Genomic DNA, 24,898 nt, shown 5'->3' with positions numbered 1-24,898 from the left:
TGCTGGCGAGGTTGTGGAGAAAAGGGAACCCTAGTACACTGGTGGTGGGAATGCAGACTGGTGCAGCCACTGTGCAAAACAGTATGGAATGTCCCCAAAAAACTAAAAGTGGAACTGCCTTTTGACCCAGCAATTTCACTGCTGGGGTTATACACTCAGAACCCTGAAACACCAATTCAAAATGACCTATGCCCTTGGATGTTCATAGAAGCACAATTTACAATAGCCAAGTGCTGGAAACAGCCTAAGAGCCCATCAGTAAATGAATGGATCAAAAAACTGTGGTACATTTACACAATGGAATAGTACACAGAAGAAAGAAAGAAGGAACTCCTACCTTTTATGACAGCACAGATGGAACTGGAAAGCATTATGCTAAATCAAATAAGCCAGAGTGTGAAAGACAAATACCATATGATCTCACCTATAAGTGGAACCTAATCAAAAAACAAACAAATGAGCAAAATAGAATCAGAGACATGGAAATAAAGAACAAACTGACAATGACCCGAGGGGAGTGAGGAGGGGATAATGGTGGAAAAAAGAGGAAGGGTCAAGTCAAGGAACATGTATAAAGGACCCATGGACAAAGACAATGGTGTGGGACAGGATTGAATGTGGGAGATGGGTAGTGGGTAGGGCAGGGAAGAGTAATGGCAACAACTGTAATTGAACAACAATTTAAAAAAAGAAAAAATAATAATAATAAAAAAATATGTCTCAGTACTCATTTCTCCAGATAGAAAACTCGATTCTTCTCTTCCTCCCTCACACTTAATGTACCTAAAGTCTCAACTTCAAAATTATGGCCTCAGAGACAACTCCACTCACCCATATACCTAAACTAGGTTTTCCCTAAATTCCTTCTGCCAGAAAATTATCATTTTTCTTCATAATATATTACTAATTATAATTACTTATAATTACTTATTTATGTTTTTTATGTTGTCTCTAGTAGGCAGGACATAAGTATAATGAAGGCAGGAGTAATATTTTTTTCTTTCACTATTTTTAATATAATGGTGATAGATTTTTCCTCTGGATTCAGACTATCTGATGTAATTCTGTATTGAGAAATAGCTGTGACTTTGGGCAAGTTATTTAATGTCTTAAGCTTCAGTCCCCTCATCACAAAAATGTGGACAAAAATAGTAACTATCTAATAGAGCTGTGGTAAAGACTTAATGAATGAAATAATGCGTGTTAAGAGCTTAGCAAATGGTCTGGCATGTAGCAGCTGCTCAATGTATACTTCCCATTGGTATTTCCATTATTGTCTCCTGCACGGTGCCAGGGACATAGTTGGTACTCAGTAAGTTTTCAATGATTGAATGAATGAATAGCAAAAGTCAAGAACTGCTTTAGAGAAAGGAAGTATATTTCTATGAGATGTTCTGTATTTTAGATACATTTTATATATTTTAAAAGATATATTTTGAAGGATAAAGTAGTATGTGAAATAAAATAAATTATTATCTTCATATAAGGCTAAATATTTCTCTTGCCTTAATGCCAGCTTCATATAATAATAAAATATCTTAATAGATCATACAAAAGTTAATTCCAATTAGCTCAAGCTGAATGTTTATACATTTTGAATTAATGACATTCTGATTAATGAGTTTTTTCTGTACTTATGGATTATTCTAAACTACAAGTAAATTATACTTGCTGATAAATCATTAAATGTCTTTCACATAAGCATTTTTAAAATGAGATCACTGAATAAAATTTCTCATGAATAAGAATATGTTCATAGTACTATATACTATAAGAAATAGTTTATAAGAAAAAAATTGACCTTTGAAATTAAAACAAAAAGTAACCTCTTTAAGAATGAAAAGGAGAAGGAAGAATAAGAGTTCTGCTCCTTCATGGCATAATTAATGTTATCAATTTAAAATATAATTTGCTTTTGGCTTTAATATTTTTAAAAAATTATAGATAATAATCGGCAAGATTCATAGGGACAAATATAACAATACTCCATTTAAAAAAAGACAATAAAAACTGCTGATACTCATATAATATTCCTTAAAAATAACAAATTGAATCTCATTAAAATTAGTTTGTTTTATATTATAATCATGTGTAACACCCATTATAATAAACAGGTTCCAGTAATCCTTAATTTTCCAACTCTCAAGTTTTTTAATAATAACTTTTGTCCTTTTCACTTAACATCATGTTTCCTATGAGAAAATAGAAATGGAAATTCACTCAATTTTAGCTCAATAATTTAAATATTTTCAAATTAATTATTCATTCACTGCTAAGCAGAAAAAGATTAGATTTCTATTTACAGTTAAATTCAGAAACTGATTTTCTCATTTTAGTAATTCAATTTCATAATTTCTTTCAGAATGAAACTTTCATTAACATTCCCAAAGGATATATTCATGGGATTGAGTCATGTGTGTGCATTTCAATGTGTCTTATGTGGAGCTTTGTTAAATTATAATAGTTTAATTTGTATAATCAACTATAATCTGCCCAATATTTTTGCAAAAGTTCTTGCTATGAGAGTTTTTTAATAACAGTCATAAGAACACAATGTGTATCTGGGGTTGGAGCATTGTTAGTAAGGAAATCTTAAAGAAGACCCACTAATTTTTTAGGAAAAGTTTTCTTAAGAAAGCAATAGTTTCTAATTCACTGTTGTTGTTGTTTTTCTCTTAAACCACACAAAATCATGACAATCCACGGTTTCATCCTCATGTTTCTCCTAGAAAATATCTAAGAATGGTAAACATTTTTATCTCATTAAAATCCCTTGGCCAACATGTATGCAATGTAATGGCATTATAAAAGTACTTGCATAAAAATATTGGTGATTCTCTGACTCAAAATTTACCAAAAATGTTTCTGCATCCATTTTTTTAAATATCATCTTAAGTTAATTTTACTGTGATTCTTCAAAAATTATTAATTTTTGAATTATTAACTATCATTTAATGAGCTATTCTGGACTTGGAAATAGAGTTCATTTTGCTTTTCTGCTACAATTTTTTTTTAATTTAAATCAACTTAAAATGAGACAGGAAGGTACCTACACACCCAACAGGAAGAACAATTCCATTCGGTCTGTCTTGTATACAGGACTGCACTGCAACCCACAGAGTCACTGTCCCATTGCTGACATTACACACACATGGCAGGAAAGATCACTAAGATGCCACCCCCACTAGGGTTCCTCCACCTAACCCCCAAAGGCTGTGATATGATGGGATATCACTTCTGTGATTATGTTATGCCGTGACACAGTTGTAAAATGGGGAGATTACCCAGGTGGGTGTGATCCTATCACTGAGCTCACGAAAGCAGAGAGCTTTCCCCAGATAATGGCAGAAGAGGGTGTCAGAGAGATCTGAAATGTGAGGAAGATTTGCTGCTTGTGAGGATGGAAGGAGCCACTTAAGAAAGAATGAAGATGGCCTTTGGGCAATAAGAGTAGCCACCCACTGCTGAACAACAAGGAAATGGGGACACGGCTGTTACAACTACAAGCAACTGACTTCTGCCAACAGCAGGAGTCATGGGGAGACACTGAGCTTCAGATGAGAATAAAAGTAGGCGATACCCTCCAGTCAGCCTTGTGAGACACTGAGCAGAAACCCAGCTACACCATCTTGGACTTCCAATTCACAGAAATGTGAGTAAAAAATGGGTTTTGTTTTAAATTGCCAAGTTAGGGTAATTTGTTATATAGCAATAGAAAACTAATATAGCAGGAAACAATCCTAGCATCCATTGAATAAACCACTGAACCTACATTATGATTTAAATCTCAAGCAAAGTTCTTAGATTTGTCTTATGTTGATACCCAAGCCACTAAGCCAACATGCACATTAACACAATTGTAAATTACACTGGTCTTTTAAGTTCCTTTTCAAAACAAAAATGTTACCATCATTTAAAAAAAAAACTTTGAACAAAATTTTTGTCACTATATTCTAACAAAACAATCTACAAATAATATATTTGAAGGTTGAGGAAACACTGATTGAAGGTACTTTCTTACAAGGGAGATTGCATTTCCACCCCAGACAGACCCATATAGACCCATATTTGGCATTATTTTTTATAGTTTGATAATACTGCTTGTCAGCAACAGTATACATTCTTGTTCTAAAATGCACTCCTATCATCTAAAATATTATTCATGATTACCCACATATGCCTGCCACACATCTGTTTTTAGCTTTTCTATTCCCTACTCCTAGATTTCACTCTAGTTTTTCAATGCATTGGTTTCTAAAAATTTTATCAACCACAAATTAACCACCCTGCCACCCCCTCCTTGCATTTCCAAATGATTATGCACACCTGAAGGCTTTTCAACTTCACAGTACTTCTCTGCTTGCCTGGCATTTCTTTTAAGACTATTTTCAATAATCCCAACATCTTAAAACAATTTAATAAACAGACATGGATGTGAATGTCCTATTAGCAGAGGGATTGAGAGAAATTAACAATTGATTTAGTATGGAAAACGAATAGAGAAAGAAAGTAAAACTAACAGCAAGAGTAGACAACTTGAAGAAAGATGAAGCCAGTAACAAAAAAGAAATACAGAAAAAGTAAATCTGAGAGGAAATGTAATTGATTTTTGATATATTGACATATTTATTCAAATACTGAGAGATTTGTACCATAAAATTTAAAATGTAACCTTATTTTACAATTTTAGACTAAATCCTAATCTCTCTTGAATTTTGGATTCTCCAACCCTTTATTATTAGGTAAACCTGTATTAGTCTTTATACCTTGAAACTTATTTTCATTTGTACATAATAAATTATTCTTAATGTGCATATAGACCTATATTCTCATTTAAGAAATTATTTTCTATTATGTTTCTCTTTGTAATTCAGGGAGTAACAATTTTCTTCAGGGAATATTCTTTCAAACATTATAGCTAGTTTGCTATTATAACCAAGCAGGGAAATTTTACTTCCAAGTATAACCACAAACCCAGCTACTTTCCTCTGTAAACTATTGTTCCAACATATTTCAGCCTGAAATTTTCCAGCTGTGCTCAAGGGCTTCTCACAACCACATGGAAACTATTTCTTGGGGCTTATTTTTAATTATAGCCTTTACTCTCCTTTGGTTCTTCAGATATTTCTGCTCCCAAGGTTACATGATGCTCCAGAGACATAATATTTGTGACACCACCACTGTATGATATTCTGTAATAATGAATGTCATAGGACAGATGGAAGCATTACCACAGAATTTGGATGTGTTTTTGTAGTTTATTCAGAAAGATGTCCATACTACCATTAATGTGTGTGCTCTGAACTCATCAGAGGTTATTTATCCAGTTAGATGCCTCTAAATATACCACACAACTAGGATCCCACAAAATGTCATGCTAAGCATGATCCATACCCTTAATGACAGAAGTGGTAACATACATTACACAACTAAAGCACATTGTGTAACAAGTCTGTCTTGAAAAGCAACCTTCTAAAGACTGATGCATCTTACTGGCAAAAGCATCCAAGCAAACTCTCATGGGAAGTCATGTTCATTTCTCATAAATGGCCAAAAGTAAACCAAAGCCCAAAAACATGGATATAAATGTTTTTAGTTCAGTATGAAATCACCATGGTGGATATATTTATAATTCTGTCTCAAGTGATTAAATTATCAAAATTCTGGTTAATTCTAAAGTGCATAAAGCCAGAATTTGTATATTCCAAGAAGGGGTTAAAAGATTCAACATGGTTTTCGACCTACCAGACCTATTCCCCAGAACTCAAAAATGACCGTACTTCTTAGGGACTATTCCAGAATTGACCAAGAAGATTAAAATGATTATTATGCTCCAGATCCTCTGATAAAGGGTCTTCCAGTGACTTTTGCCTTAATTGTTTAGAGCTGTTTAGTTCAAAGGTGTCCATACATTGTTGTCAGTATAATTTTTTTCAGTGAAATCTGTATGAGGAAAGAAGTAAACTAAAATTAGTGTTATTATTAAATATTAATTAGTTAATTTGTGTTACTTTATAAGGTAGCTAATCATATATGATAATTCCCTTTCTACAGATGATGAATCTAAGATTCAGAGACAAAAAAGACCTTCTAGAAAGGATTGAGTAAGATCTAAACCAAGGAGTTTTGTTCTATTTTCATTTTAATTTATTTCAGTTTCTGTACTTCTTTGACTATACCACATGATCATCTCAAATTATAAAATTATTAATAAATGTTTTGTTTGAAAAACCGCTTTTGCCAGAGTTAAACAGCATTAAACAGCACAAGTAAATATGCTGCAAAACAATGATTCTCAAGGTATGGTTTCAGAACTAGCAGCAGCTGTGCCATCTGGAAAATTGTTAAAATGTACAATCTTATGCCCTGGTCAAACCTAATGAATTAAAGTTTCAGGGATTCAGCCTTGGTAATCTGTGTTTTAACAAGGCTTCCAGTTGATTCTGATACATATTCAAGTTTGAGCTCTACAAAAGTAATTCTCAACATTTGATATGCATCACTGTCACCTGTGTAACTTTTTAAAATCCCATACACTCCCTACACTTGTGTCTGTGTAATTCTCATTTTCAAAAAAGGTTGAGTGACATTGCAGTAAGACATTCAAAATCAGTGAAATTCAATTGTTGAGCAAATAGTTTCATTTTCACATTTGGTTGGTCTGAGGTGTGTCCACCTTTTGGTGTCTCTGCACCACACTGGAAGAAGAAGAGTTGTCTTGGGCCACACATTAAATACAGCATGACATGTAATCACATGCAAAAAAAAATCTCATGTTTTAAGTAAATTTATGATTTTGTGTTGAGATGCACTCATAGCCATCCTGGGTCACATGATAAGGATTTCATGTCAGATTCTAATTGAATATAATGTTTAGATTTGGGGGCTGTGATTGGAACCAAGTATAAGTTAATATATTTAGGTTAACAAAATCAATATATCTTGCCTTGTATTCAATAGATACATATGCAGACTTGCCTTCTAAATGTCTAGAATGTGTGTTCTATATAGATATGTCAGAAGGCAAATCTTAATATTACTATCATCCACATATTAAAAAAATTAAGTAGTTACAAACTTTTAATTGTACAAAAGTAAATTAAAAGGATTTGTGCTTCAGCCCAAAAATGAATAACTGAGAAAAAAACAAGTAGAAAACTGGAAAAAATGATACAACTCTTGAGACAACAGACTCCAAACAGAGGAACCAAAATGAGTCCTACAACTGCACTAGATTCTGTCTGCAGTTTCCCACTGCAGCCCAGGCAGAGAACACAGATGGAGTGATGGCCTCACTGAGGTGAGAGAACATAGGTTGGTGTTCAGGATACCAAGAAACCTAGAATTCAGGAGACAGAGGCTGAAAGAGAATGGGCTCCAGAAATCTACTTAGGGTTTTCCTAAAGTCTTTCAATAAAGAATAACATGAACATGTGAAAGGTGAAACTCTACAGAACTATGCAAAAAAAAAAAAGAAAGAAAAATCAAACTTAAAAGAAAAAAAATTACTGAGTACCCCATTAGACAAAATTTTTTTGACAGCTCATACAAGTCTGAGTATTATTCATTCACTGCCCACGAGCCAGAGTACAGATACCTCACTAAATATACTGAATGTTAGGGACTAAATTGTGTCCCACAGTATTCACATGTTGAAGCCCTAATCACCATTGTGACTGTGCGTGAAGACAGGGCTTTTTGGGAGATAATAAAGGCTAAATGAGTCAATAAGAGTCACACTGTAATCTGATGGGACTGTTGTCCTCATGTATAAGAAGAGGAAAAAACAGATAGCATACAGAGACATTGGCTCACGCACAGAGACAAGAGCATGTCCATGTATGATCCACAAAGAGAAGCCTCACCAGAAATCAACCTGTCAGCACCTTAATCTTGGATTTCTAGGCTCTAGAACTGTGACAAAAAAAAACATTATTTAAGCCATCCAGTATGTGGTATTCTGTTATGGTAGCCCAAGCAGATTAATACACTAGGAATCTTAGAGTACCCAGAAAACACTGCCCTCTATATTGGAAATGAACTAGTCCTAGACAATGTCTACATTTGCTTACCCAAAAATGGCTTAAAGCAAGTCTTGCATGAACTATACTTATTTGTAAGTAATACAACTGCCTGTCAGAACAAAATATACAATTTATTAAAGTAGTGCAACAAAATCTAGATACAACAGTGAGAAATTTACAATGTCTAGCATCCAATCAAAAATTACTAAACATGTCAAGAAGAAAAAGAATATAAACCTTACCCTGGAAAAAATACGATCAATATAAACTGACCAAGGAATGACAGAGATAATGGGATTAATGGATAAAGACTTTTAAACAGCTATAAGAAATACTGTAAATATGCTCAAATTAAAAAAAAACAAAACAAAAAAAAACAAATAGCCATGGCCATCTAGCTCAATTGGCTAGAGCATTGTCCTGATATGCCAAGGTTGCAGTTTCAATCCTTGGTCAGGGCACATACAAGAATTTATAGTAGACCATTCTGCGTGGTATGGGCCCAGCTCCCACTTGGAGATGCACAGGACTCATGCCCATGGATAGGTTCTCCCATGGGGAATCAGGCCTTCAATATACCTAAGGCTGCTATGAGTCTTACTTTTTGCTAAAACTCCCTCACCCTGAATTGAGGACATTTACTGCAAAGTAACTTCCTAAAATCCATGCTAAACCTTTCAAAGATGAGTGTAACTGGTCTAACTACTTTTGCCTTTTCATTTGCAAATATCCTTCTTCCGTAATGTGATTAGCAGCATTGGCTCCTTTGTTTTCTGTAAAAGGTAACCACCTAAAGCGAGCCTGTGCACAGTTAATGAGAACCTTCTTATAATGTGCTCAGCAAGACAATAAAAGCTCATTGGAGCAAGGGCCAAGGCTTTTGCTCCCCTTGAGAGAAAAGCCCTCCTGTCCCTTTTCCTCCACCAGATTTGGTAGCCCGTGTGAATGTCTCATTTTATCCATAATGACACGGACCCCACAAGCCGGGGTCCACATCAAGAATTAACCAATGGATGCATAAGTAAGTGGAACAAGAAATCAGTGCTTCTCTCTCTTCTGCTTCCTTTCTCTCTCCCTAGAATTAATTGAAAAAAACAAAACCATAATGAGGAAATAACTGAAGGACATAAAAAATAATAAAATGAGACTTCCAGACATGAAAAATACATTGTTTGTCATGAAAATTTCACTGTACCTGGTTGCCAGCAAATTAAACACTTCAGGGGCAGGAAGTGGGGAGGAGAAGTGAACTGAAAGACATAGAAATAAAAACTGTTCAAAATCAAGCAGGGAGAAAATAAAATTTAAAAAAATTAACAGAGCCTCACTGTCCTATGGGACAATACCAAGCAGCTTAATTTATGTGTCATTGGAGTCTCAGCAGCAGGGGAAAATGTGGGAGGAAAGAGTAGAATACATACACGTACATGAAATGATGGTTGAAACTTTTCCAAATTTGATAAAACTGTAAGCTCACAGACTCAAAAAGCTTAGCAAGTCCCAACCATGATTTTTCAAAAATCTACACTGAAAACAACATAATTAAATTTTTGAGAACAGGTGATAAAGAAAAGAAGCAACAAGACACACTGTGTACAGAAGGCAAAGGTAAGAATCACTTTAGACTTCTAATTGTCCGAAGAAAGAAAATGAAGAAGCATCTTTGAAATTCAGAAAGAATACAGAATGTCAACCTAGAATTCCGTACCTGGAGTACAGAAGAAATTCATAGTTGGCAGACCTGAATCAGGAAAAAAATGATTAAAAAAGGTCCATAGGCATAAGAAAAATGATACCAGATGAAAGTTCAAATCTACACAAGGGTAAGGACATCAAAAAATAGTGTGTGGGCCCTGGCCAGGGAGCTCAGTTGGTTAGAGCATTATCCCAATATGCCCAGGTTCCAGGTTTAATCCTCAGTCAGGTTACATGTAAGAATCAACCAACAAATGAATCTATCAGTGGAGCAACAAACCAATGGATCTCTCTCTCTCTCCCCCCAACCCCTTTCTCAAATAAAAAAATTAATTTTTTTAAAAAAATGACATGTGGGCAAATACAAAATACCATCATCACCAATTTAATTTTTTAAATGACATTAAAAAAAAACTTTAAGCAAATTATTCCCTCCAGATCTATATATTTTTCCAAAAAGTTTCCCATGAATCTATTTCTGTAAATAGTCTACTTTCTATTGTGACTGTGGATTACAAGTGTAGTTCATTTGAGAAAATTCTGTATCTTAATTTTGTCCCTATAATTAAAATCCACTCTTCATCATTCAGATTCTTTTCCCTTTACTGGTGAGTATAGATGATATTTAATTTATTAAAATATGTGTAGCCAATTCTGATGCAACTTTAGTCATTTTGGCACATAATCACTTTCTAAGACATACTATGGGAATTGTAGGTGCTGGAATTCTCAGAATTATACACACACACACACACACACACACACACTATATGGTTTATATAGTGACATAACAAATTTATTTACTAGGAAGAAACTAGATTTCCTTAATGCCTACCAAAAGATACTCAGCTCTATTCAAAGGATCTACATTCATCCAAATTATGTATTGAACTCAAAGAAACCAGGTATTTGAGATTTTATTTTATGTTCTTTTTTCTCCTCTAAATAATACATTTAATAAACATTGCTAAAATATAGTTTAGTAGTTTAATGATCCCAATTTTTTTCAAATAAAGGTAAATTTATTTCAACTATCAAATTACACAAACCCACTGCTGACTGGAGAATTATGTTGCAATATAAAAGTAGACTATAATCAGCAGAATCAAATATATTTTCAAAAGATTTTTTTTTACCCTAAACACTCTAGACCTTAAACTTCAAGCATCCCTTCTCCAAGATATTTTCTGGGAAAAGAAATAAAAAATTGAAGGAAAAAGAACTAGAAAAAAAATTCTTAAATACTGTAGTTAGAATTGGAATTTACATAGTATTATCTTCTTACCATCTTTCCTACAAATCCTCCAAAGGCTTCCCACAGAACTTGGAACAAAATCTACAATTCTTGTCATTTCAGTGACCTGCCCAAATGTTTTGGCCCTTGCTGACGCGGCAGGTCATCTCCTGCCACTCTCACCCCACCCTCCTCAACATGTTCAGTCAAGCCCTATTAACCTGCTAATATTGTGCGTTGATCTTGCTGAACTTCCTCCACAGGATCTGTAAATGCTGTTCCCTCTGACTGGAAACACTTTCTGCCTGGAGAACTTGTCACCTTCCCTCTTCCTCTCTTCCCATCTGAATCAGCTTATAACATTTCATTATATTCTTTATTTTGCCTTCATTACATTTATCTCACATAGTAATTATGTATTCGTGTATCTCTTTAACATCACTCTATTTTATTTCTCTCTGCATACCAGGAGTGTTGCTTGGCACAGAGTAAGCACTTCACAGTTGTGTAATGAATTAACAGCAAGATTTGCCCATGATATGAATGTTTTTTACAAAGGATGCCATTTCATTCTCAAATGAAACCCACAAACTGTGGTGGTATTTGCTATTATTTTATATGCTCTAGTGGGTCTTTTAAGAACACTGTATATTGAAATTGGTTCATTTAGCATTACAGAAATTCCTAGCTGTGGTATGGAGAATCAGTTAAAAGCCTCATATTATATGTGAACATTTAGGGATACCAGATACATAGAAGTTCTAATGTTTTATCCAGAAAGAAAAGTGTGCCACACACCTTTATGAACTTATACTAGAAAAAGGAAGCACTAAGTTATGATAAGATGTAAAGTGGAAAGGAAAAGCAGCGCAGGCACTGGAAATCCCTGTTCCAACGTGATTAGAAAATGCATTCCTCTGACATGGCAATGTGAATCTGCGTCGCAACATCTCCACACTGTGGCCAGAATCGGAATTGTTTATGACTCTGTGGGAAAGCATGGTTTTAAGGGTGACGCACCCAAGCATTTATTCAATGCTAATTTGAAGTCATTTGAATGGTTTCCTTAAAATCCATCTTAGTCCATAATTTTACTTGTATCCCTTAATCATCATGGCTTAATATCACGCAGGCACAGTCCACTGTGGTTGTTTTTCTAATGGCCTGCTTCTTTCCTTTCCACCTTACATATCCAAAAGGATTCTAAAAATAATCAAATACATTATTTAGAAAGAAAAACTGAATAAGCTATATTACATCCCCTTCTAAATTTCAGCAGCATGTTCCTTTATTAATCATTACCTCTTTCATACAAAATTTATCTAATATACAATAACCTGAGATGCTAATCTGAGTTGTTTAATGTTTATGGAACTTTTTCAAAACTTTGTAGAATTAGATTACAAATCTAAGGTCTACTGTTTTCACATAGACTAGCTTCAAATGTCTTTGTGCACCACCCTCTTCTAGTATTGAGTGAGGAGTAAAGAGATTTCATAAATGAAGGACAAAGGGAGAAAAATCTAAATAAATTTTAGATTTATCTAAATCTAAAAATATTCCCTCCAGAAGGTTCTATTTCTACCAATATATTTTTTAATTGTTTGCCCAATCCTCCTTGGTCAAACCTTTTGGCTAAAATTTTTTGGGGGGTTGAAGTGAATGAATGCTCAATGAGTTGGACTACTTTTGTTTAAAAAATATTAATCTATACTATCTCTCAATTGGCTTTTCAGTAATTTTATCATATAATAGAGGAAAGATATTTTATTAGCTAAAATCATTCACTTATTCTGGTTTCATCCAACACTGACAACTTTCTCTATCAGAATCTATAGCTGGGACAGCCAAGATCTCCCCCAAGCAGGCACTTCCCAGAGGGCAGGGAGATTGATATCACCACCTTTTGTTTCCTCATCAGCTCCTAACAGAACTTCATGTCTAAGTCAAAGTCTGACGATATCTAGAACTAATGAGGTAAGCAAGTAATTGTTCAACCACTTTATCATGTGTTGATCCTTATAAATGTATAAGTCTGAATCATGTATGGTGTGTGAACATGTCACATGACTTTTAACTAATCCCCTAATTTTCCTGGGACTTTCATCCCATATGCATCAACAGACACAGATTAATTTTCTCTAAGGCCTTTTCCACATTTAAGGTTCTATGATGATCCTGCATGTAAAAATAATAATTAAACAAATTTAGTTTTTAAACCAAATGCCACATATTTAGAATGTACTAAGACTTTTTTGGATACTTTAAAGAAAGAAGCAGCTGTGAGTCTATCAAGACATGAGTCAGGCCATGTAAATGTTCTAGCTAAAGGACTAAAACACATGGAATACCAAATTATATTGTTATATTTGAGGGACTGGGTATGTTATGTGCTTAACAATTGATTATTCTCATTAAAAAACAACAATATAAACTGATTCCATTAATTCCATGGATGTAGGTAAAATAATAGGCATTATCACTAAAATCATTGGAGCAAAATAATTTTTGAAAACCTTAGGGCTTTGAAGGACATCTCTGTCAATGGGGAAAAAAATGAAGCTATACTGTTCCTCTATACTTCCTGTACCTATTTTCTGGAGTATTATTGTTTGGTACATGTCCTGAAGCTCAGAAAGTCCCTAAAGGGGATAAAATAGTAAACAAAGTTAGTTAGAAACAATCAAAGAATTGTAAACAAATGTTACGATTAATTAAAGTAACATAAGAAATTTTGTTTAAAAACTAAGTTATAATCAGAACTTTATTAGAGTTTTTAAACAATGCATCAGATTCTTGGTCATTTTTTTTTTAAACTGCTCTCAATAGGCACCAGTGACCTGTGAATTATTACACTGGTTCTATCTAGCTCCCTCACCTCACTTTAGGATGAAGCTGTGACCACTTACTTAGTCTCTTTCTTAGCACTAGTTATACAACTGTTTTTCATTCTCTTTCATCATTCTAAAAAAATTCCTTCCAGAAGATTCTATTTCCACTAATATATTTTTTGTTTCCTTTGGATGGAATCATAACTACAGTCATTCCTTGGTATCCACTGGGGATTGGTTTCAGGATTCCCACAGGTATCAAAATCCTCAGATGCTCAAGTCCTTAATATAAAATGGTGGAGTATTTGCATATAATCTATGTGCATCCTCCTATAAACTTTAAATCATTTCTAGATTACTTTATAATACCTAATACAATGTTAATGCTATGTAAATAGTTGTACTGTTTAGGGAATAATGACAAAAAAAAAGTCTCTACATGTTCAATACAATCATGGTTGGTTGAATCCATGAATGTGGAACCCACAGATGCACAGGACTGACTGTGCATGTCTTTTAACACCACCATTTAGCAGATAAATGGTTCTCAACTGCTTTCTCAGTATTCTTTAGGGAATACACAATGGGGGACCCAAAAGAAACTGAAATTTACTTGAAGAAACTTGTATCTTTATTCTTATATGTTTAGACTTCAGTCACCTTCTAAGTAGTCTCCATTTGATGCATTATACCTATCAAGACATTTTTTCCACTGCTCAAAACAGTTTTTGAACTTATCAATTTTGATGTCTTTTAGTGCTTTTGCCATTTTTGTGTTTTATCTTTTCCATATTGGCAAAATGTTTCCTTTTGAAGACTTTTTTCATCTGGGAAAACAACAACAAAAGTTGCTTGGGGTGAGATTGTATGAATAGGGAGCATGGGGCATGGGGGTCATGCTGTTTTTGGTCAAAAACTGCTGAACACTCTGCAGTGTGAGCAGGTGTGGTTGTAAATCTCTCATCATGAAATGGGCAAATGCATTGAAAGAGTCTTCACTTCTGGTCAAGGTGGAGGCAGAGGCAACATGGCTCACCTCTTTATACAACCACATCAAAATTACAACTAAAATACAGAACAACCATCACTTAGGACCATCAGGAATCAAGTTGAATGGAAGTCTGACAACTGTGGGATTAAAGAAACCACATCCATCCAGACTGAGCTGGCAGGCTGGTGCCATATCTGAGACTCCATCATCCTGGCTAACATTGTTTGACCCACCTTGGAGATCCCCAGAGGATCACGCAACTTGTGGGCCCACCCAACCTGTTTTTCCACATGAATGGCTGGTCTTGGCTCATGTTTCACAACTTCCTAAATCCTCTCAAACAGGTAACAGTTGGCTTTAGTGAAGCCAACTTCTCATCAAAATTGTCATCATAATTAAATTACTGAAGATTAAAGATAAGGAGAGAATCTTAAAAGCAGCAAGACAAAAGGAGACAGTTACCAACAAAGGAGTGCCCATAAGACTATTAGCTGATTTCTCAAAAGAAACCTTACAGACAAGAAGGGGCTGAAAAGAAGTATTCCAAGTCATGAAAGGCAAGAACCTACATCCAAGATTACTGTATCCAACAAAGCTATCATTTAGAATGGAAGGGCAGATAAAGTGCTTCCCAGATAAGGTAAAATTATAGGACTTCATTATCACCAAGTCCTCATTATATAAAATGTTAAAGAGATTTATCTATGAAAAAGATCAAAACTATGAACTGATGACTGACGACAAACTCATAACTATCAACAAATGAACCTATAAAAATAAACTAAGCAAACAACAAGAACAGGAACAGAATCACAGAAATTGAGATCACATGGAGGGTTATCAGTGGAGAGGAGAAGTGGGAAGAATGGGGGAAAAGGTACAGGGAATAAGAAGAATAAATGGTAGGTACAAAATAGACAGGGGATGTTAAGAATAGCATGGGAAATGGAGAAGGCAAAGAACTTATATGTATGACCCATGGACATGAACTAAGGGAGGGAATGCTGGTAGGATGGGGGTGCAGGGCATAGGGGAATAAAGGGGAAGAAAAAATGGGACAACTGTAATGGCATAATTGATAAAATATATTTTAAAAAATAAAATGAAATGAAAATATTGCTATGAGCTAAAAAATGATTAAATTTTAAAAATATATATTATATCCTTTAGAACAAAAATGTAAACTTCATCAGTAAATAAATAAAAATAAAACAAAAAAAAGAAATACTGCTTTCACATTATTAAACCTAATCTTCTATATAATCACTACTGAGAATTTACTACAAAATGATCATCTCCCAATACTAGAGCCAGTATATAAATATACCTATATTATAAACTTGCAAAATATATCCCACATTCCTAGAACAGAATAAAATTCATAGTCAGAATGTAAAATAAATGTTATTGAATAATTGACCATATTTACAAATGGTGACTTTGTGGTTCAAGGACATAGCTATATCTGAAGAAACTAACAAGGCGATTGCATTTTCTATAAAGCACAGACAGACTGATCAAAGATGATGGTTGGATAATACATCTTTCTAATACCAATGGAGTAGGAGTGGTACCTAGAAAAAGTGTATGCAAGAATGTGTGACCTGCTTTGAGCTTAGTAGGAAAGAATGAGAAGACTGGTTACTGGCGTCTGCTATGGTTTGCTGGAGGGAGGAGGAGTTTGGAATAAAGTATTTCCTGACCCTATTGTAGACCATTCAACATTTACAATCTACAAAACTTTTCCTCCCACCCCCATCACCTTGATTAAGTATGAATTTTCTACTCATTCATATTTAAATTATTAGCTATTCAAAATACAACCTCCTTGAGGAAGGTAATATTTAATTTTGATGGACAAAAATCATTTTTTCTAGATTCACATAAGACAGTGGAATCCTAGAATACCCTTTCAGCAGATAGCCATCATCCAACATCAATATAAAATTAAGAAGGAATGTAAGGTCAACCCAGAAAACATTAATTTGGAAAAAAGAAACTAAAAAGTTGAGAATAATATCAGTAATATATAAAAATATCAGTGCCACATTAATATATATGTATATATAAATATATATATATTTTCCTCATTTCTGATTTATTAACAGTGGAGGGACCCAGAACTCAGGGCTTAGACTTCTTCAGTGTCTAACATCATACCTTGATGGTGTCGGCCATTCTCATGGCACTAAATAACATCTTTATGCTAATGATTTCCAAATTTATACCTTTGGTTGGTGTCTCCAAACACATGCTTTAGGCCTTCTTGACAGTTTTCAGACACTATTTGAGAAACTCCAGAGTTATCATTTCATCAACTGCAAATTGCATTTCCACTTAGATATCTAACAAACATCTTAAATTAGCATATTTAAAAAAAAACCCTCCTGGTCTTTCTCCATGTCACTGCTACCCCAACTCTGTTCCTCCTGTAGTTTCCTCCACCTTAGTTCATTGCAAGTCCATCCTCTACCTGCTCAGGGCAGAAGCTTTGAAGTCATCATTGATTCTTCTCTTTGTTTTGCTATCAGGAAATTGTCAATTCTCCCTTTGAAAATTACCTTGAGTTTGACTAGTTCTCACAACCTCCACTGCTAACATCTTTGTCTGAGTCACCATCACCTCTGCCTGGTTTACTGCAGATAGCTTCCTAACTGGATTTAATGCTTCCAACAACCCTTTCCCTGACTCTCTCCCAAAGATTCTTTTAAAAATATAAGATCACACTACCTCTATGTTCAAAATCCTCCAATGGCTTCACATATTTAGGGTATGAGCCAAAGTTCTTATGATGATGTGTAAGCTGTGGCTTTGTGCCCCTCACTACTTCTCATTTCCCATTAGTCTGTCTCTTGCTCACTGATTCATTTTGGCTATTGGTCTCCTTGACATTCCTCACACCTGTGACCACACTCAACTCCAGGGTTGTGTGCTTGATATTCCCTCTACCTGAATAGCCACGTGATTCACTTTTGCACCACTCTCTATTCCATTAAATGTTTCCTTCTTAGGGAAGTGTTCCCTCCCCATTCTATATAAATCATGACCTCTCCTTCATAAGCTAACCCTCTTGACCACTGTTTTTTGCCAATAGCACTCACTGTCCTAGACTATGTTATATTTTACATGTCCATTTCTTTTCTTACCCTTCCAGAATGTAGTCTCCATGAGGTCTGCATTTTTTTAGTCTCTTTTGTTCACTGCTCTTTTATTTACCACCAAGACTAGTGCTTAGAACACAGTAAGCACAGAATAAATTCATAATGAATAAACAATTTAATAGATGAGTAAATTAACATTGCACTCAAGAGAGAATTCAGTGATTGGTTAATTTCAAAAGATCTTACAAATCATATTGCTATTATCATATTGCTAATAAATATTAAAGTTAATTTTTTATCTGTTCTTTTCATTTCTAACACCACTGGGCCCCAGATATACTCTGCCTCATATTTATACCACCACCATAATCTTTTAACTTCTCCATCCTGGTTGTTAATACTGTGTTCTAATCTACTTAACATACTGCTGCTAAATTCATATTTCTAAGAGTATTATGACAACCATTCCCTGGCCCAGAAAACTGCTGAAGCATCTCAATGTCTAATGTAAAGTCTCCAAAGGTGGCCCTAACCCACCTCTACTCTACTGACTTTTCTTCTATTACTTGTCCTTCTTCCATCATGCTGCACTACCATCACAGTGCCTGTTTGCACGTCACAAATCCTGCCTTGAGGCTGCTCCTTTGCATTGGAGATGAGTGTTAAAGGTCAGATAACAAAAATGTTGGGCTTTGCAAACCATACACTCTTGGTCACAACTACTCAGTTATGCCCTGTAGAACAAAAACAGACCAAGAATAAATGAATGAGCATAGATACACTCCAATAAAATGTGAATTTCATGTAACGTTCATGTTGTCAAATGTTTTTTTTAATTTTTTTCAACCATTTAAAAACATTAAAACCATTCTCAGCTCGAGGTGTTTTAGAAAAACAGATGTTGAACAGGCTTTGGCTCTTGGACCACAGTCCACCAACCTCTGTTCTACATGAATCTAAGTCTTGCTCTTTACTTTTAGTTCACTCTGTAAATGTTTTCAGGCTGTTTAAACTAACTGTGCTGTTTTTTCCCTATTAAATTTTCTTCTGCTTATATAAAAATAATAACCATATTTTATAACTATGTGTAACCATAAAGGCAGCAGTTGCTGTTTGCTGTTATTAGAGATGTTAATGTTGGTGCACTACATTCACCATTGCCACATTAAAAAAAAATTAAAACCTATTATTTAAAAACCTGTTGTATGTAGCTTATTTCTTCAATTTTAATATACTTCCTCACCCCCCTTCCTGCACACAGCTTAACATTTCTGATATAGGATTTTTTTCTTTATATATCCATTGAACACGATGCTAATTTTTAGCACCAAAAAGTAACTGAATTAATAATGTACCTTATAACCAATAAAATCTTACAATATGACAAATCAAAAAACTTCTCAGAAATTTTTCTTTTGTTTTCATTTCTAGCTTATGCTATAATAACCATAGCTCCCTAGATCTGGGAATATGGTTTTGATTTGGAATGTTCTATTAAGTACTCAGAGTTTGTCTTCATTTTAGTTTCAGAAAATATTACCACATATCTAAAGCATGAGTGAAAGTGGTTTTCCTCCCCAACATTATCTATCTGAGCCAGTGAACTGAAGGTCACATTAAATACCATCAAGTCCTGCTCTTCAAACTTATTTGCTACCTTATCCTCTAAAAGAATGTTGAAAACTTTATCACCTCCCAAGTTTTGAGTTAACATTTGAAATATTTCATTACATTACTAAGTAGCTGCAAAAAAAGTAATTTCTATTTTTTAAAACAGAAGTGTTAAATCATTCTTTAAAATGTATCCAACTTCATTGAGTTCTCCACCCACCAACATCTACTGAAATATTTATAAATAGGTTCCTCTTTATAATTAGAAATTTTAGTTGTATTCCTTTAATTTCTAATTTTATTCTGGTTCTCCCACAGATTTTTATCCCAATGTGATATACTTTATGCTTAAAAGACTTATTAATCACAACACTTCTATGTAAGAAAAATTTCATAATTAAAAATAAAAGCTCTATAATGTTTTAAGTGCTAAAATTTTCTTCTGGATTGTTATAATTTTTAGTATTATTTAAGTCATCTAAACAATATAATTCACACATTTTACTGAAAATCATAATTTAATTAGATGAATTTATTGCTATATAAGAGTTCATCAATCATATTCACTTTTTGATATAAGCATGAAAAATCATGCTTACATTAATAAGAGAAATGGAATTATAGTATCATCCAATATTTTGAACATATTCCTAAGTAAAATTTGTACATTATAGTATACATTAATTTTACATCAAAAGAAAAATTTCAGATGATGATTTATGGCCAAGATTTATTTTTACAAAGTGATCAAATGAAACTGTAATTTTTTCAATTTTGTAGAAACTGAGTAATTTTAAAGCTTAGCAGCCACTTGAAAAACTTTTGTTGGACACTACTGTAGTGATTCCTTTCAACTGTACCAACTCCAATAACCCAAAAGATTTTGCTATCACCAGGCAATGCACTACCATGAGGCTGGGAAGGTGCAAGAGAAATAGATCTTTCTTGTGTAAAGTGGGAGAATGGTAACTATAAAGCAAGGCTGAGTATAGTCAAGGTCATTTAGGGAGAGGGCAGGAGATTAGGGATAAGGAAATTGGTTACCTTAAAAGCCTTTATACCAACTTAAATTTTCCAAAATCTTTAGGTACCCTTAGAAGTTTGTGTTTTCCAGCTGCAAGTCCACTATTACAAAGCCAATTCCATTACGTAGACTTGGAAAACTCAGAGAAAAGTCTTGACCACCAGATGTCACTAAAATTCCACATTCTACTTTAGGATGCTACTGCAAACTTCTTTCCTTCAAAATAATCAGCCGCAGCATCTGGATTCCAAACAAGAGGAGGATAAAATGTTCTTGACCTCTTCTTAATTTTGAAAGAAAAAACTGCAACAGGGAATGAAACGCCAGGTAGTTTTGCAACAGTATGTCATGATGCTTGGGCCTTCACAAATTTGTGTCCAGCAATATGTAACCAAATAAACACGTTTAAAAGGAATTACAATTTAGTATTTTAAAGTAGGTATTCTAAAATGGAACTTGTAAAACCAAACATTTTATTAAAATTCTCAGAAAATTATTTTGTGGATCAAAATAAACCTATCATTAAAGCAAACTTACCTTAGAAAATGGAATGTATTTGTTCATTTATCTGAAAGTTCTATGCGGCCCCTAAAAGCTTTTAGAATCAAGTTCACTATTTAAAAATTAGTTATTGCTTATTCAAGAGTGGTATATACTTATACTACTCACTATACTTTATGTATCTTGAGAACTTGTTTATTGGCATGCTACCTTTATTATGGATAAGAATTAAATGCATCACTATGCAAAGTCTCGTGATTGGGATGAGTATTTTAAAGGTACTTGTGAGCCCTGGCTGGTGTGGCTCAGTGGATTGAGATCCGGCCTGCAAACTGAAAGATCACCACCAGTCTGATTCCCAGTCAGGGCACATTCCTGGAGTGTGGGCCAAGTCCCCAGTTGGGGGCATGTCAGAGGCAACCAATAGATACACCCTTAGCACATTGATGTTTCTCTCTCTTTCTCCTTCCCTTGCCCTCTCTCTAAATAAATAAAATCTTTTTTTAAAAAAAGTACTTGTGAACAACTCGAAACTTTCCCTAATGTGCAAGTTCAAGAGCTTCTGAAATGCCAGCCTTACAAAGACTAGCCTATAGGAGGTGAACAACGGTGTGGGGATTGACGGTGGGAGGTGGGGGGGGCAGCAGAGGAGGGCAAAGGGGGACAAATTGAGACAACTCTAATAGAATAACAATTAAAAATTTAAAAAAGATAAAGACTAGCCTATAAAATGAAGGATCATAGCCAGCCATTTGAATATAAGTATAGAAGTATGACATATTTATGTATTTACTAATTATGATAATGAATAGAAGCTTAATTTTGGTTAGGAAATAACAAGGAACATAAAAATTATTGAGACTCTCCCCTCCCTCCAATATATTATACAAAACAGGTCCATGCTCTACATACTTCTAAAAGAAAGACTGTCTACTGATAAGTGACATGTCATTAGTCATTGTAATTCATCAAATGTGAACAAAAGAAAATAGCTTTTTAAAAAAGTATTCTTCATTCCAGTACTGAAAATGTTTCAAACTAAGCCTTAATTTGGGTGGAAAGAGAAAGTATGGAATGAAGTGATCTCTGACAAATTGCCAAAATATCAGGATTATAAAAGGACAGAAAATAAGAGCAATGAATGCTTGTTTAAAAATAAGACAAAACAAACAAACAAAAAAATGCAGGCAATGTTTTCAGTTGCAATGCTCATGAGAGAAGGTGATTATTGCTTTAAGGAAAAAAAAACAGTATATAAAGTCAGGTCAGCATAAGTGTTTAGTGTACAACTTATTGAACCTCTCTTAAAAATGATGTGTAAGTATAAGCAGTTATGTTTTCCCGTAATTTTGTTCTATATTACTATGTTCATATTGAAAGAGGAAGTTTATCACTGGTATTCTAAAAATAGACATGTGATTTGTATAACTGCTCATTTTCTTATTGATCCACATATAATATTCTTTAGTCACATACCTTCACAATGATCTTCTTACCTAGCATCACCAAAAGAAAAATCTACCTGCAGATGGTATTAAATGGATTCCTAATCTGTCCTTTGCACTCAGTTTAGGAAAGTATTCTTTCATATTATGTTGCAGTATTTGGGCATGGTTTTAAATAAGTACCCAAATATCCTGTTTCAGCAGTAAACCAGGAAAATGAGATTGGGGGAGTTACTGGGGAATAAAGCTCTGTAAAACTGAGCCATTTGCACAAAAGTTCTGTAATCTTAAAATCATCTCAACTCCCTGCCATTACAGTTCACACTATGGACCTGGAGGGGGGGATGTCTCTTCACGACAGTAGACAGACTGGTTGAGATGCCACAAGCAAGATACCTCACATCAAGGAAAAGCCCTTTACTAACATTAACAATGTCACCAAGAAATATTTTAATCTCTGAATTTATCTCAAAACCTCCTGTGAATGCCTTTCCTCTGAAGAGGCATAACTGGATTAAAAATACAGCTTTGTAACTTCCTGACCAGTGTTTCATACAGTGCCATTATAAAAACTGGTGTAGACACAAGGGGTAAATTTCATTGTATTTCTATTCCTTTCAACACTGAATCAGGGTCTTCATGGTTTCTTGTTGAACAAGTAACTGTTCTTTTAAGAATGGGATGAGTTGACTACTTTGACTTTTTTGTATAAGCCTCTTACTTACCTAACCACCACCATCATTGCCGCCCCCAAAATGGTGAACCATTATTAAAGATTAACATATCCTTTCTAGCCCTCACCAAAACTTATTTTTTTGTGTAATCTGTGTTATATATTCAAGGACTTCTCAGTCATTTATGCCAAATAATGATTTAGGCACTGTACATCTATGGTTTTGTCTACAAAATATCCTCTAGAACTGTCCACCATAATTCTTTGTTGTTCTAGTTCTTGCCCCAATAACATGAAGATTTATAATACAAGTTGCCTCCAACAGGTTACAAGCCCTATTCATACTCAGAGACTACTTTTAGTGACCCTAAACACCATTGCAACCCCCTTCCATCTGCAGGAAGTAGCCATAGAAGAGACTCTACATTCCTTTCCCTTAGAAAATTCAGAGCCAAGATCCTTGAGGGGGGTGGGAGAGTGGGGATGTAACAGGTAGATAGGCATGAGCCGACTAGGGACAACAGGCCTGGAGCAGACAGAGGGTCCCCAGGGTGGAGAGCCCCAGGTATCTAGCAAAGGGCAAAACTACAAGCCCTTGCACCACCACTTCCTTAAGCATTAACCCTTGGAGGTGACACAGACCTCAGCTGTTTCAGCTCCAGGCCCAGAGAAGCAGCAAAACCAGTCAGAGCAACCCATGGCTGCCTCAGGACCAGCTGCACTGACACTAAGTGACCCTCTCTTCTCTGGTGACAACCTAGCCATGGATACCACAACCCTGAGGTGCACCCCTGGAAGGCTGATGAATATTCCACCAAGACCTCCATACAAAAGCCCTTAAGACAGGGGACCCAGTGCTGTGCTTTTTCCAGAGCACACCCATACCATGCCTCCCCTCTTCCCTCCCTCCTTCTTTTGCCTCTGTAATGCCTTTCCTGAGCCCATTTCTTCTATGGCTCACTTCTTCTAACTCTGTGACTACCTGTAAGCAAACTTTCTCGTATAGCTTGAAAAAATAAATATCCTCCAGAATACATATCATAGGAACTGCTCTTCTATGCTGTTACTGAAGTATGCAACCTTCTTAGAACTTTTCTAATAACATTGTTTTCTAATCGGAATTTGTTATTGAGACTGTTTGTACAAGCTTCTTGGCAACAGTGTTTATTACTTTGCTACAGATTTATTTAATATTTGAACCTAGCCTACAAATTCAGACACACATGTAACAGATTGCTTCATAGTTGTTAGAGGCTAGCATGCATTATTTCTGAGGATTATATCCGATGGCCCAACACAGAAAATACAAACAGAAAAATGGACATAATCATTAAGATCATCAAGATCTTATCATTAACAATCATCAAGAGATGTTAAAATGTCTTCATGTCCAAGTAATTGATCTTAGGCAGGGACCCCAGCAACTGATGTTAAGGGAGGTAGCTTCCTGTCATCAAGCGCTCAGTGTGCTGTGTGTGCCAATCATCTGGGACAGAAACTGGTAGCAGTGTTTTATACTTGGTTTTATTTTAAGGAGTACAACTCTGCATGATACTTGTAATTTTGGACTCTTCTCCACCTTGTATGACAGATTTTAAACTAAGATGTATTATATATTTTACAGTTATTCAGGAAAAATAAAACTACTTAACTAAATTCACATACCAAGTGTGACAATTCTGATAGTGACATGCAAATACTGGCAGACCATGCGCTACTAAACTGGTAGGTCGCAGGCCAACTTCCTTATGTAATTCAGCTGATGTGT

At 34.8% G+C, this 24,898-nt stretch overlaps 1 protein-coding gene across 4 annotated transcripts in view; it reads right to left on the bottom strand.

Annotated features, from left to right (window-relative positions):
* Nucleotides 1-4,581: 4,581 nt before the first annotated feature.
* Nucleotides 4,582-24,898, bottom strand: part of CUNH3orf38 (chromosome unknown C3orf38 homolog) — a 33,988-nt gene continuing 13,671 nt past the window's right edge. For 2 of the 4 annotated variants that reach the window (XM_045850773.1, XM_045850774.1), the window contains exons 4-6: nt 9,733-9,765; nt 9,220-9,274; nt 4,582-5,943 (exon numbers count right to left, since the gene is read on the bottom strand). In XM_045850773.1, coding sequence (XP_045706729.1) covers nt 9,244-9,274; nt 9,733-9,765 — 64 coding nt within the window. In that variant the 3' untranslated portion in view covers nt 4,582-5,943; nt 9,220-9,243. The remainder of the gene's footprint in view (nt 5,944-9,219; nt 9,275-9,732; nt 9,766-24,898) is intronic. The other 2 variants (XM_045850775.1, XM_045850776.1) reach the window with 2 other exon arrangements.

The sequence above is a fragment of the Phyllostomus hastatus genome, unplaced genomic scaffold (assembly GCF_019186645.2).
Source record: "Phyllostomus hastatus isolate PE091 unplaced genomic scaffold, TTU_PhHast_1.1 phas_contig_86, whole genome shotgun sequence".
NCBI classification, from domain to species: Eukaryota; Metazoa; Chordata; class Mammalia; order Chiroptera; family Phyllostomidae; genus Phyllostomus; species Phyllostomus hastatus.
This window is presented reverse-complemented; position numbering and strand designations above follow the sequence as displayed.